This window comes from Vigna umbellata, chromosome 5, assembly GCF_029865625.1.
Source record: "Vigna umbellata cultivar VRB3 chromosome 5, Vumbellata_1.0, whole genome shotgun sequence".
Classification (NCBI taxonomy): Eukaryota; Viridiplantae; Streptophyta; class Magnoliopsida; order Fabales; family Fabaceae; genus Vigna; species Vigna umbellata.
Window position 1 is genome coordinate 20,896,126 of NC_142169.1, and position 27,428 is coordinate 20,923,553.

General features: G+C 29.9%; 2 protein-coding genes across 3 annotated transcripts; both read left to right on the plus strand.

The window, feature by feature from the left end:
- Positions 1–12,505: 12,505 nt before the first annotated feature.
- Positions 12,506–15,881, plus strand: LOC124823685 (uncharacterized). Its single transcript, XM_047295955.2, has 6 exons — positions 12,506–13,063; positions 13,149–13,201; positions 13,853–13,917; positions 14,021–14,099; positions 14,642–14,947; positions 15,243–15,881. The coding sequence occupies exons 1-6, from the start codon at positions 12,648–12,650 to the stop codon at positions 15,395–15,397; spliced, it is 1,074 nt and encodes a 357-aa protein (XP_047151911.1). The 5' UTR covers positions 12,506–12,647; the 3' UTR covers positions 15,398–15,881.
- Positions 15,882–19,537: 3,656 nt separating this feature from the next.
- On the plus strand, positions 19,538–26,902 carry LOC124823684 (protein ARV 2-like). Of its 2 annotated transcripts, XM_047295952.2 has the most exons (10): positions 19,538–19,653; positions 20,064–20,226; positions 20,340–20,387; positions 20,935–21,024; positions 21,666–21,711; positions 21,837–21,919; positions 22,017–22,111; positions 25,747–25,813; positions 25,927–26,002; positions 26,621–26,902. In XM_047295952.2, exons 2-10 carry the CDS (start codon positions 20,140–20,142, stop codon positions 26,773–26,775), a joined length of 747 nt encoding a protein of 248 aa, XP_047151908.1. In that variant the 5' UTR covers positions 19,538–19,653; positions 20,064–20,139; the 3' UTR covers positions 26,776–26,902. The 2 variants fall into 2 exon arrangements, with proteins under 2 accessions (XP_047151908.1, XP_047151909.1); XM_047295953.2 differs by lacking the exon at positions 19,538–19,653 and having other exon boundaries at positions 19,685–20,226; positions 20,351–20,387.
- Positions 26,903–27,428: the final 526 nt, after the last annotated feature.

Consider the following 27,428-nt stretch of genomic DNA (forward strand, 5'->3'; position numbering starts at 1 on the left):
AGAGGTGATAGTAATGCTTTGTGTCCCATTGAAAATCGTACTTGTTCCATCCATGCAATATACTACCACACCTGTTTCCCACTCCATCAACCTCATTAGAATATTTACAAGTTCTTATGTATAGTAGGCGTACAGAGGATTAATTGTTTGTTTGAACTTTACTATTTTATTATTGAAAAAAGTTAAAAAATGATATTTAATTTCAATGAACGTGAATTTAGAGATATGTGATAAGATTCTAACAAAATATTTTAATTGTTTCTTTTGTCTTAAAAGGATTTTTTTGCGGTTAAAAAGGAAAAGATCTATATATAAAATAGTAAGATAATTAAAATCTTATATAAATCATGTATATTAATATTTATGATAAAGTAAATATATTTTTGAAAATATTAATTATATTTATAAGATTACAGTACAGATGTAAATTTATTTTTTTATTAGAATAATACGAAGTAGAATAAATAATAAATAATAACTAATTCATTAAACTATTAAAATTTAATTATAATATATAAATATAATCTAAGTAAACATAAGTTGTTATTGCTCCATAATCCATGACAAAAAGCTTTAAAGAATTTTATTAATCCACATCCTTTAATATGGCGGGACAGAAACAAACATAATAAGAAAAACTGTTTGAATGATGATTGGTCTTAAAAAAAACATTCATTACCTTGACCAGACGAATTATATGTGTGCATGTGATGTGTTGGTTGATGAGTAACATTTTGTAGTCTGCAAATGGCCACCTGTTTGGATAGTGCTCATCTTTATAATCTTCCAAGAACTCAGATCCACGTGGCCAGACATTCTAGGCGTAACACACACGATGTTACCCTGAATCCTGCTGATATTATTAACTTCAGATGTGACTGCAGGTTGAAACTCTTTGGAGTCTATTGTAGTGATAGTTCTAAGTAAGTATGTTTCCATCCGTTATCGAGTCATTGTTAAATTACTCAATTTTTATTATCACATATGAAATATCTATATTTTAGTGTTTAGATGTCTCATATTAATTAGAAATATTATCAAATTATAATATATAAATGAGATGCAAACTTTATTTTACAAGCCGGTTTTGCAGGATTGAGTTAGACTTAAAATTCACTCTAAATGGTATCAGAGCCATGGTTAGAGCATATCCTAGCGAGTTCTAAGTGGACATTTTATTCTTCTATTTCACCCGCTATCGAACCGTTATCAGACCACTCAATTTCTACTATCACGCACGAGATGTCTATATCTCGGCATGAAAAGAATGTGTTGGAAGTCCTACATCGACTAGAAATAAGATCAATTCATAGTTTGTAGGTGGGTACAGATATCATCCTACAATTCGATTTGATAAGGATGAATTAAACTTAAAATCTTTGCCACCACCAATTCCAAACCAAATTATGAAAAAACACTGTTTCAGCTTATTTTATTCTTACCAATTCTTCTTCATTCTTTGACCTCACCATATGCATCTGTATGTGCTTTCTATTATATTTTCAACCACCATTCAACCACCATTTTCTGCCACATTTCTTGTCTCGAATCAAATTCCCAAACACCTTTATCTAAACACTCACTACTTTCACTTAAAACTCTTCTTATGTTTTTAAATCTACTATTTTCTAATTGGCCATCTTAACTAGCTTATCAAAAACCTTTGCCTCATATTCATTCTATATAGATTCCTTAATTTCGTACCAAAGAATTTTTTTCAGCATTTACACAGAAAAAAAAAACTTAAAAGACATGATTCATTCTTTTTTCGATGTGAGAACTGAAATCATAATCAGTCACACTTAGTTTCAAAATTGTCTCCAAAATTCAAGTTTTATTTTTTTTCACTCTCTTTACTCTTTGTTTAAGTTGTCTGAGTAACTATCCTGTCAAAAATATCTTGATGTCAAATTAATAATATAATTATTTTTTACAATAAAATTTTAAATTCATAATACATACAATTATGTATCTTCTTACCTTAAATTTATATTTATAAATTTCAGGATACACTTACTATTAACATAAACTTAATTACAACCTAATAGTCAATAAATATACTTTAACTTATAAATTTAATTGTTAATAAAATTTAAACATTCAAATAATCGATCACTTAAACTTCCTATCAATCAGTTGTAATTAGACTAAAAAGTACTTTGATGTTAACCAACTCTAAGCAACTTATAACCATCAATAAATGTTAACTAGTCATATAATACACATTCATATTTATATTTGAATTAACTTATTTAGATTGAATATGGTTTTTTATAACTGAAAAATATATTTTGGTTTAATGGTTTGGCTTAATACCCTATTTTGTCCCCAGTTTCGCTCGACAATGTCAAATTAGTCAATCTTTTAAAACGTGCGTCAGTTACGTCCCTACTTAATAAAATTTATATCAATGAAATCCCTTCCGTTAAATTCGTACAAACGGCGTTAATTATTTTTCTCTCTCTTCTATTAACGCCCACGGATTTAACGGAAGGATTTCATTGATATAAATTTTATTAAGTAGGGACGTAATTGACGCACGTTTGAAAGGATGGACTAATTTGACATTGTCGAGCGAAACTGTGGACAAAATAGGATATTAAACCTAATGGTTTCTATACTGAAACATTAATTTTTATATTTTGAACAGTTTAGGACCATAAATACAATGAAATAAATCTTAGGGTAACAAAAAAACTTTTTTCATATAACCTTTTTATTTAATTGATACATGCAATGATTCGTTTTACATTATTAAAATTTCCTTTAATTTTTGGTAAAAATATAACATTTTTTTTATTACGTATACCAACTACTCTTTCTTATAAAGGCAACATTATCTCATTATTTCTCAAGTATTTTTGTACAATCTTTTAACTTTACTATTTCTATAATAGGTTTGATTTAATAATCTCTATTCTTGGTAATTTTTTTCAAATAGGTCATTCACTTTTCTTCGTTTCTATTTTTAAAAAATTGAAGCAATTAGGTTTTTGTTGTTAGTTCCGTATTAATACTGTTAAAGAGGTGTCACATGTCAGTTTTGTGATTTTTTTGAGTTTTTTAAAAATATAGAGATCAAATTAAACAAAATAAAATATAGGGACCAAATTGAGACAAAATAAAAATAGGGACTAAATTGAAACAAATGCAATGACACGTGGTCTAACAGTGACGTGTGACACTGTCAGTGCCACATCACACTGTCATTGCCATGTGGTACAATATTAGCTTGACATGCGGGAATTTATATACAAATTAAATTTGGTTTGAATTTGGAGATGAATAAAATTGTTTATTTTTTTTAAAAAATAAGACTAAATTGAAACAAAATAAAAATATAGAGACCGCAAAATAAAAATATAAGGACCAAATTGAGACACATGCAATGACACATGGTTTGACAGTGACAGTGTCATATCACACTATTATTGTCGCGTGGTACAATGTCATCTTGGCACGTGCCAATTTTTTTATTTTTCAAAATAAAAAAAATAATTTAAAATATTCAAAAAAGATCACGAGTTGACAGTTGTCACTTCTTTAATAGTATTAGTACGAAGCTAACGAAAAGAACCTAATTGCTTCAATTTTTAAAAAACAAGGATCAATTGAAAAAAAAAAGTAAAAAACTTATTTAAAAAAAGTCAACAAAAATAAAAACTGTTATTAAATTTTTATAATACAAGCTCTTTTAAGCTTCCTCAAAATTCCAAAGATTAATGTCATTTGGAAATATTCAATAAAAACATGTGACATATAGTTGAAAATACAAATATTTTTCTCAACATCCTATCATTTCTTGTAGAATCTTTCTTGCATTTTATATTGTACTTAAATCATGGTATGTTCTTAGACGCTTAGAGTATAAGAAAACTGCTCATACCTGATGATGAATCCCAAAAAACGTGTAAATGTAAATGTTATAAACTACTATGCTTCGTTTATAACTAAGTACATCAATCTTTCAATAAAAATTTCATTTCACTTTAATATTTAATTAGGTATTTTTAATAACTTTAAATTTATTTCAGTAAGTTACTCACGTTAGAGTTTCAAAATAATTTATTCTGATGAAATTTATATTTTATCATTTTACTTTCTAAAAATAGAAAACTGGAGTGATCAAACTTTATATATGAGAACGGTTTTGGGATTATTGCTTAGTGGTACACTAATTATTGATTTAATGTTACACTTGTTAATTATTTTTTTGGATATTGATTTTTTTTAATTTTTAATAAAGAATTTATTTATTTTTATTGAAAAATCATAACTATTTTAAATTACATTGAAGAATAAATTTTTACAAAAAATATTACTTGGAATATTATAAAATATTAAAATAAATTGAAAGATATAAATATATAATTATTGAAAAGATGTAATTGCAAAATATTAAGATTATTTTATTTAATGGTTAATCTTGTTCTTATTTAACCTTTTATAACTCTGAACTAATTGAAAAATAAGTTTTATTACACACTTTTGTAAATATTTTTAGATTTTAATCAATTTAACCAATGTATAGGCTTAAAAATAACACCATCTTCTTATATAAGAAAAAGCACCATTTTGATAAAAAAAAAATGAACAATTTTAAAAAAAGTTACGAAAATGAAAAATCTCATGATAATGTATTAAAGTTATCTTCAGTTTAAAATGCATTAAATTATAACTGTGTTACTTTACATAATTTTAATTTAAAAATATTTCTCATTAAAATTGTGTCATTTTAACAAAAAAAAATTACAATGAAATTCATTTAAATTCATTTAAATTAATTATAATTTTTTTAAAAACTATCAATTTCAATAATCTAAACAAAATTTGCATCGGTGTTTTGCATCTTAAATTTCACAAGTAAAACATTTATTTAAATTATAGATAAATTGATATATGGTGTTTTATAAAATTATATCGTTTGTGTTGGACAAGTTCTAATAGCCTTTCTTTTATTCCAATGCGCTACTTTATTAGTATTTCAAAATAATTAATTCAGATGAAACGTATAGTTTTATCAATTTAACTATCAAATAAGTACAGAAATATACACCCTTTTATGGCTATATTTTTTTTTTATTGTTTTACTGTTACACTTTTTTTTTCTAAATTATTGATTAAATGTTACACTTGTTTATTGTTGTTTTAATTTATTCAATAGTTTTTTATTTTTAAGAAATTAGTTTATTGAGAAATGTGAATTTTTTTAAATTATATTAAATATTAATTTTATACACAAATGCCATTTGAAATTTAATCAATATAATTGTATTGATTATAAAAGAATTCAAGATAACAATAGTTATTTTGCTGTTCTAATATTTTTAATGACAACTCCAACTTAAACTGTTATTATTTTCAAAATATTTCAGTTACAGTTTTTGAAAAATCCGTTATTATTAGCTTTTTAATTATATAACGACGAGTATTTATAAAATCGTCGTGAAAAAAATTATTTTTATTTATTAGAATTAGAGTTGTCAAAATGGGTAATCCGGTCTGATTCGACCTGATCCACTATGGGTTAACCATTTAGTGAGTCAATCAGACTCGACTCATTTGTTAGCGAGTCGAAAAAATTCGAACCCGACCCACCACGGGTTGGTGGGTTAAACGGGTTGACTCATTGACTCACTTAATTAACTTTTTTTTCACCTTCTTCTTCTTAGATTCTTATAATACGTTACTTTGATCGATCAAATTGAAACAGTAATAAATAATTGGACCAATTGATATGAAAGAAAATGAAACAAAAGAAATATATTGTTATATATATATATATATTCTAAGTTATCAAGCATAAAATTTTGCCAATTTAGTTTAATGAGACATACATAACTGTTTCACCAACAAACTACATATAGCTCTTAACAAAAATATATTGCACAAGATAAAACTGTCATGCTTGTAGATAGGTCTAAAAACAAGATAAAACAAATGATATATTCCTGAATTATCCAATCTATAATATTATTCATCTATTAAATTGGAGTCCTGAATGGATAAATCCACATTATTATGTTCTCTTGAAGCATCTTCTTCTTTATCTCCATCTATAATATTTCATCTCCATCTGTAATATTATCCAAGTTATGATCTTAGGGTTTTATTTGCAGAGGGAAACTTTTGGAAAGACAATAGCTGGAAAGGCTCTATTACTAAGTAAAGGCTGTGCATTTTGAATAATTAATTTAATTAATTTGATTTCAATAAAAAAAATAGGATTTCAATAATTACTTTAATTTAATTAAATAGTTGGTGAGCCAACCCGACCCATCACGGGTTCAACCCGTGTGAGCCGGGTTCTTAGTGAGTCGGGTCAAAATTGACTCGCATAAAAAAATTTGTATTTTTTCTAACCCAACCTGACTCAAACCCGTGGTGAGTCGGATTTACTCACAGATTTCAAACCCGTGGTGAGTCATAATGTATTCATTTACTATCTGTACTATAAACGTTATTTATGAACATTAGTGTAGGTCCTTTTCTACTATAGTTCAAATTTATGCCAATGTTATTTTATTAGCTGAAATCATATATATTTTCAAAGATAAATAATCATGTAGCCTCCCAATCTCCTTCTCATTATTTGAAAATTAAAATTATCTTTATACTAATTAATTTTTTTTTTCGCTATTGTTACTTTCACCTATATCTATATTATTATTATTATTATTCATTAAGAAGCATCACATGTACTTTCTAATTTATTTTCTTATCTATTTTTATAAATTTATCTATATCTCTTTAGGATGTAATTAAAACCTCAACTCTTATCTTTTTTTTTTTGAGTTTTGAATAGTTTGATTCATATTTTTTAATTGACACACACAATATATTTTAGTTGACACACGTACAATATTGTCTAGTTCACACACAAGATTTACTAGGTCACACACATTTTAAGTCTCTCCTTTTTATTAAATGTGTAAATTTAATAAAACAATTAAAAAAGTTATTTTAAAATATCAATCACACTCACACAGTTGACGAGGATTTTGAATAGAAACTTAATAATATATATAACTTATTTATACAATAAAAGACTATCATAATATTATATTTAAAATTATTAAATTTTTAGTATCAATACAAAATAATAATTACTTATAATATTTTAATTAAATTTTATTTTCAAACGTAATTTTACAATTAATTAATAGAAATATATTAATATTTAAAAGATACTTGTTTGGACAAGTAAATCCTGACTTACAAGAACTGAATCACGATCCCTTTATTAAAATGATTAAATGGAAAATAAGATGTGTTTGGGAGGCAGATGGGTACTTGGTATGAGACAAGTTTATCCCTTCTTCGTATAATTTTCATGAGAAAAAGATTGGTGCATGAAGCTCATATTCACGTACCATACCAACTATCTTGACTTTTTCATTGCTTCCAACTCTTTTGTCCATCCATTATTGCCCAAGAGACCTATCTGCGATTTGATTGACCCCATACAACTGCTATATATATTCCTTTAATTTCTTAAATGATACGCCTAACATTTTCTCTCCTCGCGTATATAAAATTACGACCACCACTATATTTGCATAGTTATCTCAAAGTTTAAGCAAATTAATTGGTTCTATGATTCTCAACTTTGTTCATTTGGATTAATTATAGGCCAAAACCATTTCCACTGGAAATTCTCATTAATGTTAATGGTTTGAGTGGATTAAAGAGATTAGTCTTTTGTTAAAATTAGTGCATCAGTATCAGTATCACAATATGTTAAATATTATATCTCAATTTAGATAAAAAGAATTTATAATTAATATATAAATAAATATAAATCTTATTTTATATAAGTGAAATTTTATAGGATTAAGTTAAATTTAAAATTTATCTATTCTTAATATGTTGACTTATAAAAATGTTTTTTATTTTATATATTTAAAAACATTATTTAACATTAAAAATCAGTTAATTTTTTGGTTTATTTTTCAAAGAATAAAAGATGTAATATAATATATAAATAACAACCATGTAATATTTTTGAAATAGTAGTTGTGGAAGTTAATTAGCGATAAAAAAAAAAGTAGCAAAATTTGTGTGATTTAATCCTTGAAATGGGTAGTATAATTTACTCAATATTTTAAATGACTCTCACCAAAAGTGTATTTGATCTAAACAAATTAGGAATCCTTTGTTGGTCCTCTTTTTTAAATTATTCTCTAAGTAGACTTCTTTGTATTAATTTCCTGAATGTTGGAGTAACCAATTACGAAATTAATTTTCAACAAAGTGATAGTTATAGACACTTTTATTATTAAAAAAATTAATTAGTAGTAACGTCTAATATTAGACTTAATTAATTTATATCTAATGTAAAAATTAAATAGAAGTACTTTAACTCAATTTTAAATTTAAAATCAATTCATAAAATTAAACATATAAATAGTTATATAAGATTATAATATATCCCGGACCAAGATAATCAATAATGTGTGACTGTTTTAGTTATTAATTTTAGAGTTTAGAGTCGTGATGTAATGTGTATATAAAGAAACAATGGAGCACATAAAACGTAATGTACTCGAACTCTATTATACATCAGTTCAATAAAGGAATGATATTGTTGACCTTAGGTGATTCTAAGCGGTCATATTATATAGTTTTATTTAATTTATGTGTATCCCATTGTACTACATTTTTTTTAAAATATTTTTTCAATTTTCATTCTAAAATGTAATTGTACAAGACTCAAACTTTAATAGTTTTTATTGACACTTCAATTTTTAATACTTAAAATTAATTCAATTATTATATTTACATATTATTTGAATACCTCTGTACTAAAATGAAAAATAATGTTATAATTAAACCAAGAGGTTAATAAATTGAACAAAATCTATTAAATTTGAAAATTAAATTTTTATTTCCATGACACATAATTGTTTTAAATTTATAAACTTCTTATAACAAGTTTCAATGAAAGTGTTTTAAAATACAAATTTATGACTCTCAATCTAATTTCTATTTTGAAAAATGTCATTAGGTGGAATTATTCCAAATGTGGAGTTTTCAATTTATTATTAGTAAGTGCATATACACAAGAGGCCACACACCCATGCACTAAGAAAGAAGATTGAACTATTATTAGATGATAGTTTTCAAAACTGTTATATATTTATGGATGAGTATATCACTAAATTAGATAGAATACAGAACTAAAGGAAATATTATAATTTTAATTACATAACAACATTAAATGCGTGTTGAGGAATTTGTAGATTATTTTAATAGATATAATTGGTTGTTGTAATTGATTCTATGAAATACATTTTTATATATAAATATGTTAGGCGAAAAATATTATATAATTAATTTAGTATGGGATAAGGGTTAAATACTTGCAAGGTAATATTATCAGGATTTTGAGCATGAATTTGTGAATAGGTGATAAGATTTTAGCGGTGGTTGAAGGAGCGAAAATTGAATTCCTTGGTATTCAGAGGGAGAAGATCTACTTGTAAAAGATTTTTTGATGTTAAGTTAGTAAGAAAGTTGATGATTTATGAATATGAGTATAAGATATTGAATGAGTATTAAGTGAATATTTCTTCAGGAATATTAGTTGTATTTATAGGATCAATACTGGCCATGAATCTATGTTATTGAAATAATACTTGCTTCAAGTACATAATAACAGAGTAATTAATAATAACATAATGATACCTCATTATAAATAATAACCATAATATCAAACTAACGAGATTAGTTATGGCATGTGAATATTGCCTTAATAGACGTAGGTTTGGGTTGCAACAAAATGAAGAGGCTTAATAAGTCTTGTTGATTCGTGCTCTTTATTATGTTGATTGGGTCGAATAGGAACATAAGCCCCTCAGTCTCAAGCGTTTGATTTGGCATATGTGATCGTGCCTAATCTCTTGGTCTGTATAGTTTGCAAGTGGATAGATCATTCAACCAAACTTGTATATAGATTGGCCAATCAATCGTGTTTGCAGGTAGATTGATCATTTGGCTAAGCTCATATGTAAATGGATCATTCAGCCGAGTTTTTAGGCAAATTGGTCATTCGATCAAGCTCGCATATAAATTGGTTATTCAATCGAGCTCTTAGGTATTGGCCATTTGACTGAGTTCGAATATAGATTGACCATTCGATCAAGCTCTTGGGTAAATTAGCCATTTGATCAAGCTTTTAGGTAGATTGACTGTTTGGTCGAGCTCTTAAATAGATTGGTCATTCAATCGAGCTCTTAGATAAATTAGTCATTCGACCAAGCTTGTAAATAGATTAGCCATTCAACCGAGCTCGTAAATGAGTTGGTAATTCAACCAAGCTCTTAGGCAAATTATCCATTTGATCGAGCTCCCATATGGAATAACCATTCAGCCAAACTCTTAGATATATTGATCATTTAATCAAGCTCTTAGATAGATTGACCACTCAGTTGAACTCTAAGATAAATTGGTCATTCAACCAAATTATTAGATAGATTGGCCATTCGGCCAAACTATTAGATAGATTGGTCATTCGACCGAACTCTAAGGTAGAATGGCCATTCGGTCGAGCTCAAAGATAGATTGACCATTCGGCCGAGCTCTTATGTAGATTGGCCATCCGACCGAGCTCGAAGATAGACTGACTATTTGGTTGAGTTCGCATGTAGATTGACCGTTTGATCGAGTTGTCCAAACGCCAATATGTAAGAACAGTCCTTCCAACTTGTGTTGTTAACTTTAGGCAGGCTTTATACTAGGTTACTAGCTTGGGCATGCTCTATTACGTGCGGTTGAATTTAGGCAGACTTTGTTTTGATGCTAACACCCCGAAAGTTTTTTTTTTCAAAATGTCACGGGTTTACAAAACTTTTAAAACTTAACTCTGATACCATTGCAAGATACAATTTAAATAAAATCTTCATAAACCAAATGTAGTTATAAAGCGTTTACAAAATTCCATTACAAAACTATTAACATTGAAATTAAAATCCCATAGTTCTCCCATGTATCTCGTTACTCAACTCTGCTTTAGCTACAACTGTAATAATATCTACTCCCGCCCACAAGTACGATCATCACAAGTGGAAACCACAACCACAACAAGGGTGAGCTAACAGAAATAGGTCATGTAAACATACATAACATCATTCTCTTACACACATCTTCACATGACAGCACATCAAATCATTAACACTTGCACTATCAGAATTCTAAGTCACCAGCATATAAGCACACAGTTTTTCGTCAAATTAAATTCACACTCAGACTCACTCGGTCATTCACCAACTCATACCCCAATTTGTTTGAAACCATTCACTTTATATTGAATCACCATCGGGTTACTCATATACAACATAAAGTTGAGTGTCACCTCCCACCACTCTCTTAAAGAGCTTCACCGACAAGTACACCACTTCCCACCACTCTCTTGGAGCTTCACCGGACAAGTATATCACTTTCTACCACTCTCTTAGAGCTTCATCGGGCAAGTATTCACTCCCCCGTCACTCTATTATGAAGGTATACCATTAGAACTACTGATTAATAGAGAACTTAAGGGAAAACTCAAACCATACATGCCATAAAGAAAAACCTTACATGCATTGAAGAATATTAAACTAAAGAAAAAGATAAAAGAATTTGACAGACAAACTTGAAGATATTACCGCAAGATCACACAAGGAGACTCTAATCCCCAAAGAGATAAATTGGATGCAAACACTCTTAAAGAGAAAACAAATGACTCTAGAAAAGTAATCGTATAAAGATTACGTGTTTTAAAATAATAAAAGTCTTTTAATATTAAAATATTTTAATATTAAAATAATAAAATCTCATTATTTTTAAGTGAGTTTTTGAAATAATACTTTTTAATCTTCACATCATATAATGTTTTAGTTTAAAATATATAATATACCGTTTTCTTTAATTTTAAAGTTGTAATTCTAAGTATAAGTGGTATTAAAAATGTATTTGAAATTCCTTCCTAAATATATATATATATATATATATATATATATATATATATATATATATATATATATATATTTCACTCCCCTTCGAATTAAATTTACTATATCAAATGTATTTTATATTCTAAAACGTAAGTCTCCTTTTTCTATATCGTGTTCATCTCCTTTATTTATTTATCGTAAAATTTTCAAATGAAATAACTAAAATAAATTACACAATTACAATTTTCTTAAAATTTTAATATTTTCATATATTCTTCCAAGTTAGGGAACACGATTTTCTTAATTTAGACGCATTGACTTAGTTTTATATATATTTTTCTCTATTTCATTTCAATAAAATAAAACTATGGTAAATTATAACTTCAAAAACTTAAAAGATTTATTCAAAATTAAATTAAATTCAACTAAATTTAGATCACTGGCAATCTTTCCGCAAAAGTATGAACAGAACTAATGGATACGCAGTTATTGACCATAATAACCCTTTCCAATAAAGACACGTGGGGCCCACTTTGCCGTCACTATTTATTTATTCCAATCGACCCAGCCTTTCCTTCTATTCCCTAATTTCCGACTTCTCTGAGTTTCTCAGAGTCTCACCCGCATACACACAACGTTCAGTTTCCAAACACAATCGACTTTAAATTTGAATTTGAATTTGGATTTGGATTTGGATTTGGATTCACTGTGATGCCTTACACGGTACGAGAGAACCTCTCGATCGGTAACATCGGCGACGCGGCCGGGATTCTTCAAAACGACACCGTTCACAGTGTCACGCACATTCTCTCCGTCCTCAGCTCTGCCTCCATCTCCTTCTTCACTGAATGGCGTCCCAGTCTCTCCATCCCTGCCAAGGAAATCACCAAAGTCCATGTGGCGGACGCCGGTGCTAGTGCCGCCAAATCGGCGCTCGCGCCGGATAAGCTTCTTTACTCGCTCGAGTACGCCGGTCGTGACTTGAAGCTCGTGAGGATGGCCGTGCCTCTCCGAGACACCGAGAACGAGAACTTGTTGGATTACCTGGAAGTTTGCATCGATTTCATTGATCGCGGTCGGAAGGAAGGTTCCGTTCTCGTCCACTGTTTCGCCGGAGTTTCCAGAAGGTGCTGATTGATTTTAATTTTGTCGATTTTTTTATTACTATTATCATTTTTCTGAGTTTGATGGTTTTTGCGGTGGTTCTTGTAGTGCGGCGGTTATTACGGCTTATTTGATGAGAACCGAACGTCTATCTGTAGAAGGTGTGAAACTGAAACCAATACTTATAAAGTTATGATACCGTGTATTTGACGCGTGATTCAATAAACACTAATAATTCAATACAAAGTTTGTTTGTTTATAAGCTTTACCTTGAAGCTGAATGAAATAAGCTTGAAAATAACTTTATTCTGCCAACTTTATTAAACTAAGTTGAAAATTTTTTGTTGAAGAAATTATGTATAGCTATTTGTAAATAACAGATTTAATTATTAATTTGATGATTTACCCTCACAATTTGATGGTTTAGTCTCTACACCTAAACACTTGTCGTATTAGTCGCTACACAAATGATATTTAATCCGTTTTTAGTCTGTCATCCAAAATTGTTAGGACTAAACCGAGTTACAAGTGTATTACTAAAATAAGTAGTTTCTAGACATAGAGATGAAGGCATGAAGATTTATGTAGGTATTAGATCAAATACATAATTAAACCTAAATATTATTGTTAGTTTCTATAGTGCATAGTGCATTAACATCATTATAATCAGTTCAGTATTGTTGTTAAAAGTTTATATAAGTATTTATTTTGAAAATGGACTGAGTAGGTATTGTTTATTTTTAGAAGTTGAATGGTCTGTGTCTTGGAGTTATATGTGCTTCTGTTTTTTAATGTATTTTTGTGTACTGCAGATGCCCTTGAATCGTTGAGGCAGAGCTGTGAAAATGTTTGTCCCAACGATGGTTTTCTAGAGCAGGTGTGTGCTGTTAAAGGTCTCTTTGTATGGTCGTGAAGATATTATTTTTTTAACGAAACACCAATCAGAATTATGACGTTTTTTCCTCTCTCTCAAATCTTAGTTGAAACTGTTTGAGGGGATGGGTTTCAAGGTTGATCACTCCAGCCCTATATACAAGCGCTTTCGTCTAAAAGTACTAGGTATGACTTCGTCTCCCCCGACTTATTTTGGTACTTATTATTGTTCATACATGTGTCATGGCGGTATTGAAGAGAATGGAGATATTTGTTATGACCCTACTTATGTAAAAGAATATAGTGGGTGGGTCTAAGCTACACCATGCATCATTTTGGTGTGTATGATACCCTCTTGTTTGTCACATGTCATTGCTGGAATGATTCAATTTGCATTGTTTACTTTATTTTCACATGTCACCATACCCAGTACATTTTTAGGAAGTAGGAAAATCATGGGCTAGATTTTGCAGTTCCTTCATCTCCCAAATTCTGTACAGAAACACTTTTGACGAAGAAAGTTAAGTGTTTATTCTCATTATTTCTTCATCCTTATGTGTCATCATTCCTCTAGTTGTATTAATTTTCAAGTTGACTTATTCCTTGTAGCTTCTGTTTTAGTATTTTGATTACGCTTATTTTGTGCTCATATTATTCCTTTTTACTTGTTTTAGCTTGAATATGGAAAAATTTATGTAATCTGAGGAAAGAAATATCTCTTTTTTCAGGTGAAAATCATTTATCAGGGTTGAGGATAGACAGTTCTAAATTTGGTGCAGATCCTGGCATGCCTGTCGAAATTTCTTCAGGGACAGAAGAAACCACTAAAGTAGAAAATAACCGGAGACCTACATATCGCTGTAGGAAATGCCGACGACTTGTTGCATTGCACGAACATGTCATAGATCATGTTCCTGGTGAGGGTGAGACAGCCTTTGGGTGGAACAAACGAAGAGGTGGTAACCCTTTCAACAAATCTAAAGAATCTGACTGTTCATCCATATTTATTGAGCCTCTACGGTGGATGAAAGCTGGTAAGAAAACATTCAACTACAATACTACAATGTCTATTTTTCCAATGAGATGTGAATCTATGCCGCACTTTTTGTGAAGAACGTTCCCATTCTTTTGAATAAGGGATGAAGAATGGTCTTTGATATTTTGAAGTGTGTTACCACTTTTTTCTTGCGCCTGTTGGACACTTTACTGAATTTGTTTTACTTGACTACTCCTTACATCACGTGATGTGCTGTGTGTTATACTTATACGGTTATATACATAAATATGCATAAAATTGACAACTTTTTACTGATATTTCTTGTTACTTAGTTGAGGAAGGTGCATTGGAGGGAAAGCTGTCATGTGCTCATTGTGACGCTCGTTTGGGATACTTCACTTGGGCAGGCATACAATGCAGCTGCGGAAGCTGGATAACCCCAGCATTTCAACTCCACAAAAGCCGGATAGACATAAGCCCCATGTAACCCTTCTTTCTCCACTTTATGCATATCCTCATTCCTCAGTAAGGGATGCACCCTATATTTTTGTCGTTGTTCTTGGACTTGTGCTCTGCCTCAAGCTTTCGAAGTTGGTCCACTGCCAATGAAGTAATGGAAAGAAGGATTGAAGTCTTGTTCAAGTATTCCAGGTAAAACCAATGCTGTTATGAAAGGGAGGATTATAGTGTTACACTCTTGTGCTTCTTCCAGAATGGCGTTTGGAGCTACGATTAGAGATTAAAAAATTAGGGGTTTTAGAAAATGGAGAGGCATGATTTGGGTTTTCAAATATTGGGATTTGTTCCTTCAATGATTTTACCATAAGCAAACATGTTTTTCTGCGAACGATTTTACCATTGTACTTTTCTTCTCTTATGCAAATTTTTTTCTTGAGGTGTGAAGAAACTGGCTACAAGTTGAAATACATACGCAAAAACCCCAATGCTGATATATTATTTCTAGTCTATCATTTCCAGGCCCCTTCTCTTTTGATCATTATCCACCAGGCAATTGGATAAGAACTCGATTGTTCCTTAGATCACAATTAATTGTTAAACGTGTCATCGGATCTTATCAGGTCCCATGTACATAGATATCTTGTCAAATTTTGATTTAGGATACGGTTAAAAAAAAAAAAAAGAGTAGGATTTCCCTAGGCTTAACGTTGTTTATAGCTAGTTCTTGGGGTGCTTGAATTTTCGTGGCATCACTTAACATGATACTAAAACACTAGTTAATATTATTGCAAGTAAATTATTCGTACGCTTGATTTTATATTTTAAGAACTGATTATGATTTAAAACTGATTGAAGTAGCTTTAAGTGGTTTTATGCCTAGTCTTGCTATAAAATAAAAAAATACTACAGGATGATGAACAATGTTGGTTGTCCACGTATATAAAAAAATGTGTTGTTACAATTTCTGTATCAATAGAATTTGAATATAGCATGCGTTAAATATGTTTTTATTTGTAAATTTAAATGTAGAATTATAATTTATTTTTGAAAATTTGGATATATTTTAGTTTTTAAATTTTAAAAATAAATTGATATAGTATTTTTAATTTAATAGAGTTAACTTTTTTATCAGTTAAATGTTCGTTAATTTTTTTTATTTGTTAAATGTTTGTTAACTTTTTTATTTGTTAAATGTTTATATCATTTTACATGTTTTAGTTCAAATATCAAATAATCCGATATATTATTTAGCACAAAAAGATTAATATTATAGAGTTAAAAATATTATATCCATTTTTTTAAAATTTGAGAATTAAAATGTAACAAAATTTGAGATATATACAAATTTTAATTTTATGTAAAGTTTAAGAATTAAAAATATATTAAGCTTTTTATATTGAATAGTCTAAAATAACTAATGCACCATCTTCAATAATTTTAAGAAGAGTAATGTTTAAGGATGATAAGTAAACTCGTCTTAGTGGATATTAACTAAACTTATTCTCATTTTAAAAGAAAATTTTGCATTAACTAGATACGATATTTTATTATTTAATTTTTTCAAATTGGATATGAGAATATATATATATATATATATATATAAAATATGTTTTGTCTCTATCTCATACCCATCCTAATGCACACAACTATATTTTCTATCTAAATATTTGATATTGATGAAACAAAAATATGTTATTTTGATATTAAATATTTAATAATATTATATTTTATTTTATGAGATTTTTTTAACTTTTTTATAAAAATTAATTAATTGATATTAAAATAGTAAGAGAGTGAATACAAACAAAAGTATAGGTATATCTCTTATTGTGTGAAGATCAGGATGAGATAAAAATTCTATACACGTTGAACGTTTATATGAAATGTGGTAAAAACAAATTTCAAAATTGAAATATGATAATGAAACTCATCTAGTCTAGTTGTGTATATATATATGCCAGCATTGTAATCTCTAGTTATATTTTCATTATGTTATTAATCAAATATCAAGAAAGAATGTGAAAATTTAAAATGGAAATAAATAATTATTATTTTATGATGAATCAATTCATATAATCTATCAACCATTTTAATACCCATAATCATCGTCGAGTTTTATCAATTGTAAATAATCTACATTGACAATTTTATTTTTACATACATGTTAGATAAATTATATATTAGTTTATTAATTTTATATTTAAATAAAAAATACACAAATGACAATAAAATAGATAAATATTAAAAACAATATTATATCTTTTGTAAAAGTTATAGTTTTAAGTTTTTAATTAATTATTTTATAATATAAATTATTTAAGTGTTAGTTAACCTAAATTTTTAAAAGTTATAAAAAGTGTAACATCCCATTTTTAACATTTTATAATTGATAAAATCAGATATTATAAGATTGATAAAATCAGATATTATAAGATTGATAAAATAAAACATATTGTTAGTGTTGATGCATCTTTAGTAGAAGATGTTGATGTAATAGAATAGTCTTCTTTAGTGTTTAATAGTTATCCAATATAGGAGTTTTTAAAAGCTTTAAGTTATTCTTAGTTATTTTATCTATATTTATTATTATAATTATTTTTTTAATAATTACATTAATATTATATACATTAACACAAACAATTGACACTAAATTTAATTATTTAGATATATGTCTTTAGCATTGAGCTTCATTCTAGGCGTGCACTTGTACTAATATTTATACTTTATAGAGTCATAAGCAAAAGTGTTATCACCATACTACTTATAAGGTTAGTCCTTTTCACACCTATGATCAAATTGTCCAGTGGCTAGGACCTTCTACCATTCTCTCCCTTCGACTATTATTTTCTATGAGTTGAATGGTTGATAGAATATCAAGATACCTTTTTACTAACTTCTCATATGTCAATGCATACACTCAAATCATTACTACAAAGAATTTTTCCTTGAAATTATTTCAACACCGTCATAATACATGTCCACAACCATATATATCATCATTTTAATCAAACATAATAATAATCATAAACATACATAAAGTCCATTATAAATCTATTCTAAACCACCAAAGAAGAAAATATATCCAACATACAATTTGGCACTTAGAGGTGACATTCAACACCAAACCTTTTTCAAAAAGTGGCTCTCAGTGACAGTTCTGACGCTCAGTGACAGTTTTGGTGCTTAACGCCATTCTTCTCGCAAAAAGTTACGCTCAACGACACTTTATGGTGATTAGCATCATAGAGCTAAAATGTTCCAGACCTATAGTGTAAAGATGGTGCTTAGTAGTGTCCTGCTGTCACTCAGTGTCAAAGCATTTGCAAAAAGTGGTATTCAACAATATAGTATATTACACAACGCTCTAGAGCTCCCAAGCCTGCAGCACAAACTAGCGCTTAACGCCATTATGATACCGCTCAACACCATATCAATTGACAACAAATGGATTTTACAATTCTAAGTGAACTTTGATCTAATTAGTTGCTCAAATTGGTACTGTTTTCTCGATGAACTAATTCAAAATAGTTTTAAACATGAAAACTCATACCAATTTGCTTAATTGTTCATATTTTAAGTTATCCTAGTCACACAAACTCAAGCACAAACCAACACAAAAATAATGAACCAATCATTCAATTTAAAACAATCATACATACTAAGCAAATTAATAAACATGCAAAACATCAAATTCACGCATAATACTTTATCTATACATAAAAACATCATAAGAATAATCACAACATACTATTATGATGATTGATAAACATAGACTCATAACAAATCTATTTATAGTAAAACCTTTTAATATTAAATTACTATAACTTTACACGTAGAATTTGTTCAAATAATACTAAGTGGTTGTGTCTATTTATTATCTCTCATTAGACATTTTCAAAGCACAACAACAAAAATATATTTCCATTACATTATTGGGGAATGTGACTTTCCAATAAGCAAAGAAAAAATATATATTTTTAAGTCACAACCGCTCACACCAGTTATTACATGAAAAAATTACAATTTGTTTTGTATTGCTTAATAAATAAATGTTTCTATCATGATAGAAAAAAAATTACAAATAGGGGAGTAAAGTTAACAAACACCGATGAAGAAACTATTAAAATTATTAATAGCCCAAAAAGGCCCAATCCATTTTTCAAAATCAGGGGAGATACTTTGGAATTGTTTGTGCCCAACAAATTTGCCTGTTGAGAACTGCACTGTAGTTGGTTGTTTTTCTTCCACCTCGCCATCTGTGACACTGATTTAGGCTAATTTGAGGTAATTTTGTAAGCTTTGTTGTCTCTTTTGATTAAAGGACAAATCTTGCATTCTGCTCCATTTTCCTTTTAATGGTTGCATTGCCGTAGATAGTTCAGAGGACTTCCACCTTCAATTCTAGATCATAAAATCTACTTTAATTTCTTTTCATTTTAGTTTTTTTTTCTTTAATTTTTTCAATTCCTCATATTTTTATCATAATCGTATTGACTTTTCAAATAGTGTTGGTGTTCTTTACCTTGTGCATGTTATTTCTTTTTTCTTTTGCTGTGCTGAGTTCATTTGCAACTTGATTAACCTTACTTGAAAGAACATGCGTCACCCTAACTTTAAAATTTTAATGTATTTTCTTTCTTTCTTTATTTTCTTATCGGGTTTGGCACCTGAGGTTCCTTTGTCTCTGTTTATAGACTTTGGTGTGTTTCCGGATGCTGACTGTCATGAAGGTGCTGTTTTGATCGAATCTAAACTATAAATTCATCACCAATGGATTACAAATGCATTCAGTGCGGGTGCCCTGTCAAAACGCTTTACCTGCAGTATTCTCCAGGCAATATACGCTTGATGAAATGCGTAAGTTTTTTTTCTTTTTACTGAAAAATAAGATGAAATTCATGATTATTCACTCTATTGTATCTTGAATTACCCAATTGATGAACTGATTTTCAGACCCTTTTGTGTCGTAGGAGAATTGCAGGGCTGTTGCAGACGAATATATTGAATGTGAAATCATGGTGCGTAGTACTTCTTTATGCCACTGGTTTATGAGTTGAAACGTCTTAACAGTCTGTCTAGTATGATGAAATGGTGGGATGAGAGCAGGGAGGACAGATAAAAAATGTGAAGATTTTAAATCTCCATCATTTGGCAGCGTAGAAATAAGGAGAATAATACCTTTTTATTTCTTTGCTCAACTATTTGAAAATTCAACAGTAACAGTTTCAAAGCAAACTCAATTAATTGTCGTGGAAGGACTTTCATATGGCTACAATAGATTTTCACACTATAAAATCTGTTCATTTTCAGCTGCCTATAATCTATTTTCTTTCTCTTTGTTTATGATGGTCACAGTGGATTGTCTTTCTCTGGAAATGCTTTACAAACTTTTTTATTTTATTTGTCTCTTTCCTATTTCTCTCAAACAAAACACCCTTAAAATCCACCTTATTCTCACTTATTTTCATCCACTTCTATTTACATGTGCACTATTTCTTGCCCTCTTGCCAAACGGACCCTTAGTTTTTTGTCTTGAGATGACTCTGTATCCTTTCCCCTTTGTAGATTCTGGTAATAGATTTGATACTTCACAAGCCCAAGGCCTATAGACATCTCCTCCACAATGTCATCAATCAAAAAACAATGAAGTTTCAGGTATGGTTGACCTCCTCCATTATCCCTCAGCTCTACCCTAGTTTATAATTGTGTTATTGCACGAGTCTTGTTGTTTTCTATGTATATTAATGAGCACTAAATTTAATTTCGTTGTTCTGAATATTGCAATTGTGATTATCTTTTTAAACATATTGGCAATCAAATTATTCAAGTTAGCATGGCTGCTGACATTAATGTTGCTTTATTATGCAGTCGTAATTTTGAAACATTTTAGTTTTGAACTATATTTGGAATCTCCAACGGGATCTACATTGTTACTTTTGGAGAAGCCTAATCTTTAAATTAAGAATATCTCTTCATTAAATTTTGGACATTCAAATAAATGAATTGATATGCTTCGGTTGCTACTTGTATTTTGGCCTGATTAATGCAAACAAGATATTTCTTTTTGTCTTATAATCAGGTAGAACTTGAATAATATGCATGGTTCTATGTAAGAGAGCATTTTCTAAATTGAGCGTTCACAGAATAAACGCTGATAAAATTCATTTTAACATGTGGCATGAGTAATGCTCAGAATATTGAGATCCAATTCATCATTATTCTTTCACTTGTACTCCATACTCTGTTAATTTTTACCTTACCACACTAACAAGCCGATATTTTCCATGACTTTGCAGGGACTACTCTGGAAATTGGCTATCGTTTTTCTTCTCTTTGAAGCTCGTATGCATTCTTTTGTAGACATCATTATTTTTCTTGCTTAGGCAGCATAATATCATAAATTCTAGCCTTTGGTTTTCTTTTACGAAACCGTGTATCACATAGGAGGACTTCGTTGTTTGTTGAAGACAGATGTTTGATCTTGGAAAGTGGCAAGGGAAAAACGGGTTCATTGATGAGTTTCTCTTCATTAGTATCAATATGCTTGAAGGTTCAGATATCTATATTAAAATAACGCTTTTTCTCAAATTACTTAGTCTGGATTTTTATATCAATTATAATGAATGTTTTGTGGCTTTCAATTTCAGGTGCTGGCGGATGTTTTATTTGGGAACTTTATGTTTCTTTTAACTTTCTTCATTATGATTAAGATATTTTTTCATGTATCAATCACCATCTCCAGGTATATATTTTTTATTTATTTGCCATACCTTGTGATGAATAAAGGACAACTAGTAATACAGAAAAAAGTAAAAATATGTTTGTTATTTTAGCAATTAGAAGAAAGATTTAGTAACAAAACTGCCCTCGAGTCTATCACAAGTGTTTTTATATAAGATATGATAAGGATAATTGCTTCTAGAGTCTTGCCTATTTTTAGTATTAGAAGGTGGACTTAAGCTTCACTCAATCTTACAATATTGACTTATAAGGTGATGTTTGCGTTACTAGACTAGCTAGCCATTGAAGGCCTAAAACTACATCTGCCACCCCTATATCAAAGCTGAAGAGATCTTGACAAATTTTCAATCCTTGAATTTTCAGCATCAAACTTGTGCATTTCCCTTGGCATTTCAGTTTCCTCCCATCACCTACTTCCACCACATATGTAGGAGTATCTACATATGTCGGCCCACATCTTTTCATCAAATCTTTGGAGAGAAAATTATTGGAAACCCCACAATCTATTATCACAATAATTTGTTCCTCACGAATGCATCCCCAAACCTTTCATGATTTCTTGGTGGTCATACCAGCCTAGGTGAACATAGACAGCTGCATTAATTTCACTTCCTCCAGCCACCCCTCCTGCACTTCTGGTGTTGCTTCTGTAACTAGAAGCATGTGAAATTGTTTGTTGCGGCAAATGTGATTTGGGTTGTACTTCTCATCACATCTAAAACTTAACCTTTTTTTATTTTGTCTTGCATTTCTTCATCAATCAATCTTCGAAAAGTTTATTCCCTCCGGCTCTTCTGGTGTTGCATTACTTCGCTGTGAACCCTGGTTTCTTCCCATTGAATTGTTTATTCCTCCCACTTCATCTCTCCCCTTTTCCGTAGCAGCCATTTTAGAATTTCCCTAATGAAACTCCTAGTTTTCTAATTGGATTTGGATACTATCACAACCTTACTTTCCGTTGAACTCTTTCCTTTGGATAGAACTTTAATTTTATCTCAACCATTTGGGCTGTCATCATCAGGTCAGCCAAATTTGAAGGTTTATACAATTTGACTTCAGCCTTGATCTCATCCTTTAACCCATTCAAGAATATCCCAATTAGATAATCTTGATCCATTCATTTTAACAAACCTGCATATTGCTCGAATTGTTCTTCTACATTTCCTGTTTGTTCCAACGCCAGCAAAACTTCGAAAGGATTTCTAAACATATCTGGCTGAGAACGTTGCACCACTGCTATCTTGAAAGATTCCCCAGTGGGATATGGGTTGCAAGATTCCCACCATTGAAATCAATTTAAAGCTTTTCCCTCCAAAGCCACCATCACTGATTGCATTCTTTCAACTTCGGAGACTTTCAAACGAAAATATCAGTCCAATCTATTAGTCCAGCCAAAAGCATCTTTCCCTGCAAAGATTGGTATATCCAGTTTGTGCCACCTTGAACCTCCATTTACTTTGTTGTCTTGATCTGTCTTGATCTCTTTCAAAGTCTTTTGGGCCGAAAAGTCAGTATTATTAGACCCAGGTTTTGAATTGTAGGTGATCTTTTCCACTACTCTCGATGATCCCCTGATCGAATTCTCCATTCTTTGAGGACATTCTAGTTGCTCATTTTCCGCTGTTAGTCTATCGTGTCTATTTTCTTGAATCATGCTTTCTATCTAGACTTTCGAATTTGGAGTCCATTTTGGTGTTAACTATACGCGATCAACACAACTACCACAGAGCCAAGAAGGAAGCTCTGAATATCGATTGATAGGACAGCCAGTAGCTAAAGAAAGATACATGACAGGTTCTTAAATGATTTTATTATGAACATAGTTGTTCTGCCAATGTGACAGGAATACTACACAAGATATCTCAGCACACACAGGTCTTCTGAGAGGAGCTTAACTCTCCCAAACCCCTTTCCTCCTAAACTCCAAAAACTAAAAATGACAGCCTAAACACAAACTATATATAATAGTCTGTTTTACAAGGTTACAACTGTAGGAGGTTATAACTGCTTCTATTTATTTCTTCTAGTATGGACTATTCCACCGAACCTATCAAAGAATAAATTGGTCCGTTTATTAGCCTATGGACCTTCCCAGCCTTGGCCCATATGGCCATTGGGCCAAATTGGCTATGCTTATTTTGGCTTTTATTTTTGAAGCCCGACCTGACTTGAATCACAAACCATGCGAGCCAGTCTTAAGTTTGTATCCACTTATATATTATAATTTAATCATATCTTTAGTACATGTGAGGTTTTCAACAAACGTCACATTGAAGAATGAACATCTTGAGTGCAAAGTTAGATATTTGTGAGTGGTCCAGTAGCTATCTAATAGTGAGTAATACAGTAGACTCAACAAAACTCGTTAGGATAAATTCTAATATTGTATTAAAAAGTCTAGGAAAGACAAACACTGAGATGAAATAGTGTGTTTTCGAGACAACACGGGGCGCTTTATTTATATTGAGAGAAAAAGGAATCAACATAATAAATTGGGGAGATTTTACATTCTTTAATAACAAAGATATGATATGGGAATAAATAAAAATGTTCCTAATAATAATATATAATCTAGAACTTTTTATTATATACCATCAATTCCTTAGTTCAATATTCTCGATTATAATGAATTCCTTATTTCTATAGTTATAACAATGAATATAAGTTTAGAAATATTTTTACATGATAAATTGTTAAAGGTTGAGAGAGAGATTTAGAAAAGTTAACTAAGTTGGTAAAGAGAAAAAACCCATTGCTTTAACTTACATGAGTACAAATTTAGCTTATGTAGCCACTACAAGTCATAGGAAACTCAGACATGGCTCACAAATGATGTGTCCTATGTTCGACAAGTATCGGATACCAACACACAAATGACACTACTACAACACGTGTGAAGTGTCCAATTTGGAAGATATTTTTTTGTTGCTTACATAATTTTGACATGATTCGAGTACAATGTTAATAAGAACAAATGCAATGATTTTCTAAAATCCATAAACATGTAAACTTATTGCATAAGTTTCTATTATAATTATAGAAATAAGTTACAAAGCTTATATGATCACCACTTTTAACTTTTTGCATATTAGATAGATGGATTAAATTCATTTTTGTAATATGTTTAGATTATTATATTTGACTAACCTTGTTTATAGATTATTTTGAGTATATAGGTATTGGTTATTAAATTAAATTATTCATAATCATTTAATATATAGATTTGTGTCCTACATTTTGGAGACTACACGTGTTGAAGAGTCTGCGTCGTGTTCAGTGTTTATGCCAGAATTTGTGCTACGTAGGTTACAGCTGAATTAGCCTTAGGACAGTTGTTGCATTACTGCTTTGTAACTGACTTGTAATGGACTAGCATTCTGTACTAATGCCCAAGATGGCAGCCGTAGGTCGATAGACCTAATGATAAGCAATAAGTTGCAACTTTTAAACCTTGTAATTAATGGGATGAGAATATATAATGCATGATAGATTTTGGGACACTTTTTTTCTCGTTGTATTGTTATGGAGGCATTAGTTTTGTTTTTTTTTTCTGTTAAATTTCTATAATTCTATTGTGTCAGTTTGGTGTTTCTGGACCATCATGATCACTTCAGCTTAAATTATCCATGTATGCAGGGGCATTGACCTTTTGCTTATACTAATGATTTCAAGTTACTTCAAGATTTTTCTTGTCGCCATGATGGTAATATTTGCAATGAGGAAATCTAAGTTGGTCCTTTTAGTTTTATTGTTGATCGCTTCCTGTGGCTTCTAATGTCTATGATATTAAATGCAATACATGTTTAACTTTAATAGGTCTGGGAGTTTCCATCTTCAGTGATCTTCATCATCGAATTATTCTGTTTATCATCGAATGCTGTTGCATTGAAAGGTTAGCGCTAAACTGTTGCTGAATCCTTGGAAAAATCTTAATTATACTCATTTATGCAAGCATTGGACGACTGTTTGTTGCCTCAAATCATATTTTTCATAAGCAGTTGTTGGATTCATATAAAACTCAGTATCATCTATGAAACCTTGATCCATCGATATTGTATATTTCATCCCCAACTTTTATATAAGCCATTTTTCTGCTTAGGTTATTTCACACAGTAGTAGGTACATTTATGTTTTGTTTGAGTAGCCAGTGGTAGTAATAAAATGACTACGTGTCTCTCATACGAGAATTAAGTTGCTAAATGAAATAAAGATATAAGGAAAGTATTATTTTTTGAGTGTTTTACCTAACATGGTATTTGATTATATCACTTGGATTGACAATCCAACTGTTGTACAGTCAATTGATTTCCTTTTGTGGCATTAATTGCTTATATGATGCAAATTCCCTCGTTTTATGATCTGAACATATGTCTACTTCAAAACTGCGTTTGTTCAAGTCCTGCCTTTTGCTGAACTGTTTCGGAAAATTGAATCTAGGGTTATGCTTGTATTTCACATACGATCTTAATGCTTTTTATTGAGCACTGATGAAGTTTTTCTTGTCAACTAGTGATGACTGAGTCAACTATGAGTCGTTGTGTTTGGACCTGCTTCTTTGCATATGCTATAAAGTTTTTGGTCACTCAGATATTGGAGCTCATGTTATTGGGGCAATTAAGGCAAGGCTGGAGTCAAATTTCAAGCTCATTCTTGAAATCAGCATGATTTAATTTTGCATTCTCATCTTAATGTATAAGAAGTAAAATTTCATAGCAAGTATTTCTGACCTGTATATATGTTCCTTGCGATTCTTATATTTCTTAAAATTCTAGTGTGCTTCTGAACGCTGTTATTATGCTTCACAAATTTAGTTTTTCGAGCCGCGTAACGAACATCCATGTCTTGAATACAATATTAATAAACATGATCTTAACCTAAAGCCTTTTTTCCCAAACATCACTTGGCATAACATTTTGAGCGCCTTATCTTTTTTCATGTTTACTTACTGTACTTAATAAAATTCTATCATCTTCTTAATTATGGCATGAGTTATTTTAATAAAGCATCTCAATTATTTTGTATATTATTTGCTTCAAATTTTCAATTGTTTAACAAAAAAGTCAGTTTTAAAAAGGACGAGATTTAAAAAATGGTTAAAGATTGGATTAAATATGATTTTAGTCCCTTAAGTATCATTGTTTTTTGGTTTTAGTCCCTACTCAAAACTTTGATGGCTTTTAGTCCTCTTAGTATTGAAACATGTAATATTAGTCCTTAAAAATGGACGGATGAAGTTTTTGTTGATCTGGCAAACGGTGAGGCTATGTTTTCTGCCAGCTTTTGTCTTAAGTATCTGCCACGTTGGTTGTTTAATTAAT

Coding starts and splice junctions, on each gene's coding strand:
- LOC124823684 (XM_047295952.2), top strand. CDS start 20,140: ATGGATTACAAATGCATTCAGTGCGGGTGCCCTGTCAAAACGCTTTAC. Junction 21,025..21,665: donor AAAAAACAATGAAGTTTCAG/GTATGGTTGACC, acceptor ATGACTTTGCAG/GGACTACTCTGGAAATTGGC. Junction 21,920..22,016: donor TAGTATCAATATGCTTGAAG/GTTCAGATATCT, acceptor TTTCAATTTCAG/GTGCTGGCGGATGTTTTATT.
- LOC124823685 (XM_047295955.2), top strand. CDS start 12,648: ATGCCTTACACGGTACGAGAGAACCTCTCGATCGGTAACATCGGCGAC. Junction 13,202..13,852: donor CGAACGTCTATCTGTAGAAG/GTGTGAAACTGA, acceptor TGTGTACTGCAG/ATGCCCTTGAATCGTTGAGG. Junction 13,918..14,020: donor ACGATGGTTTTCTAGAGCAG/GTGTGTGCTGTT, acceptor CTCAAATCTTAG/TTGAAACTGTTTGAGGGGAT.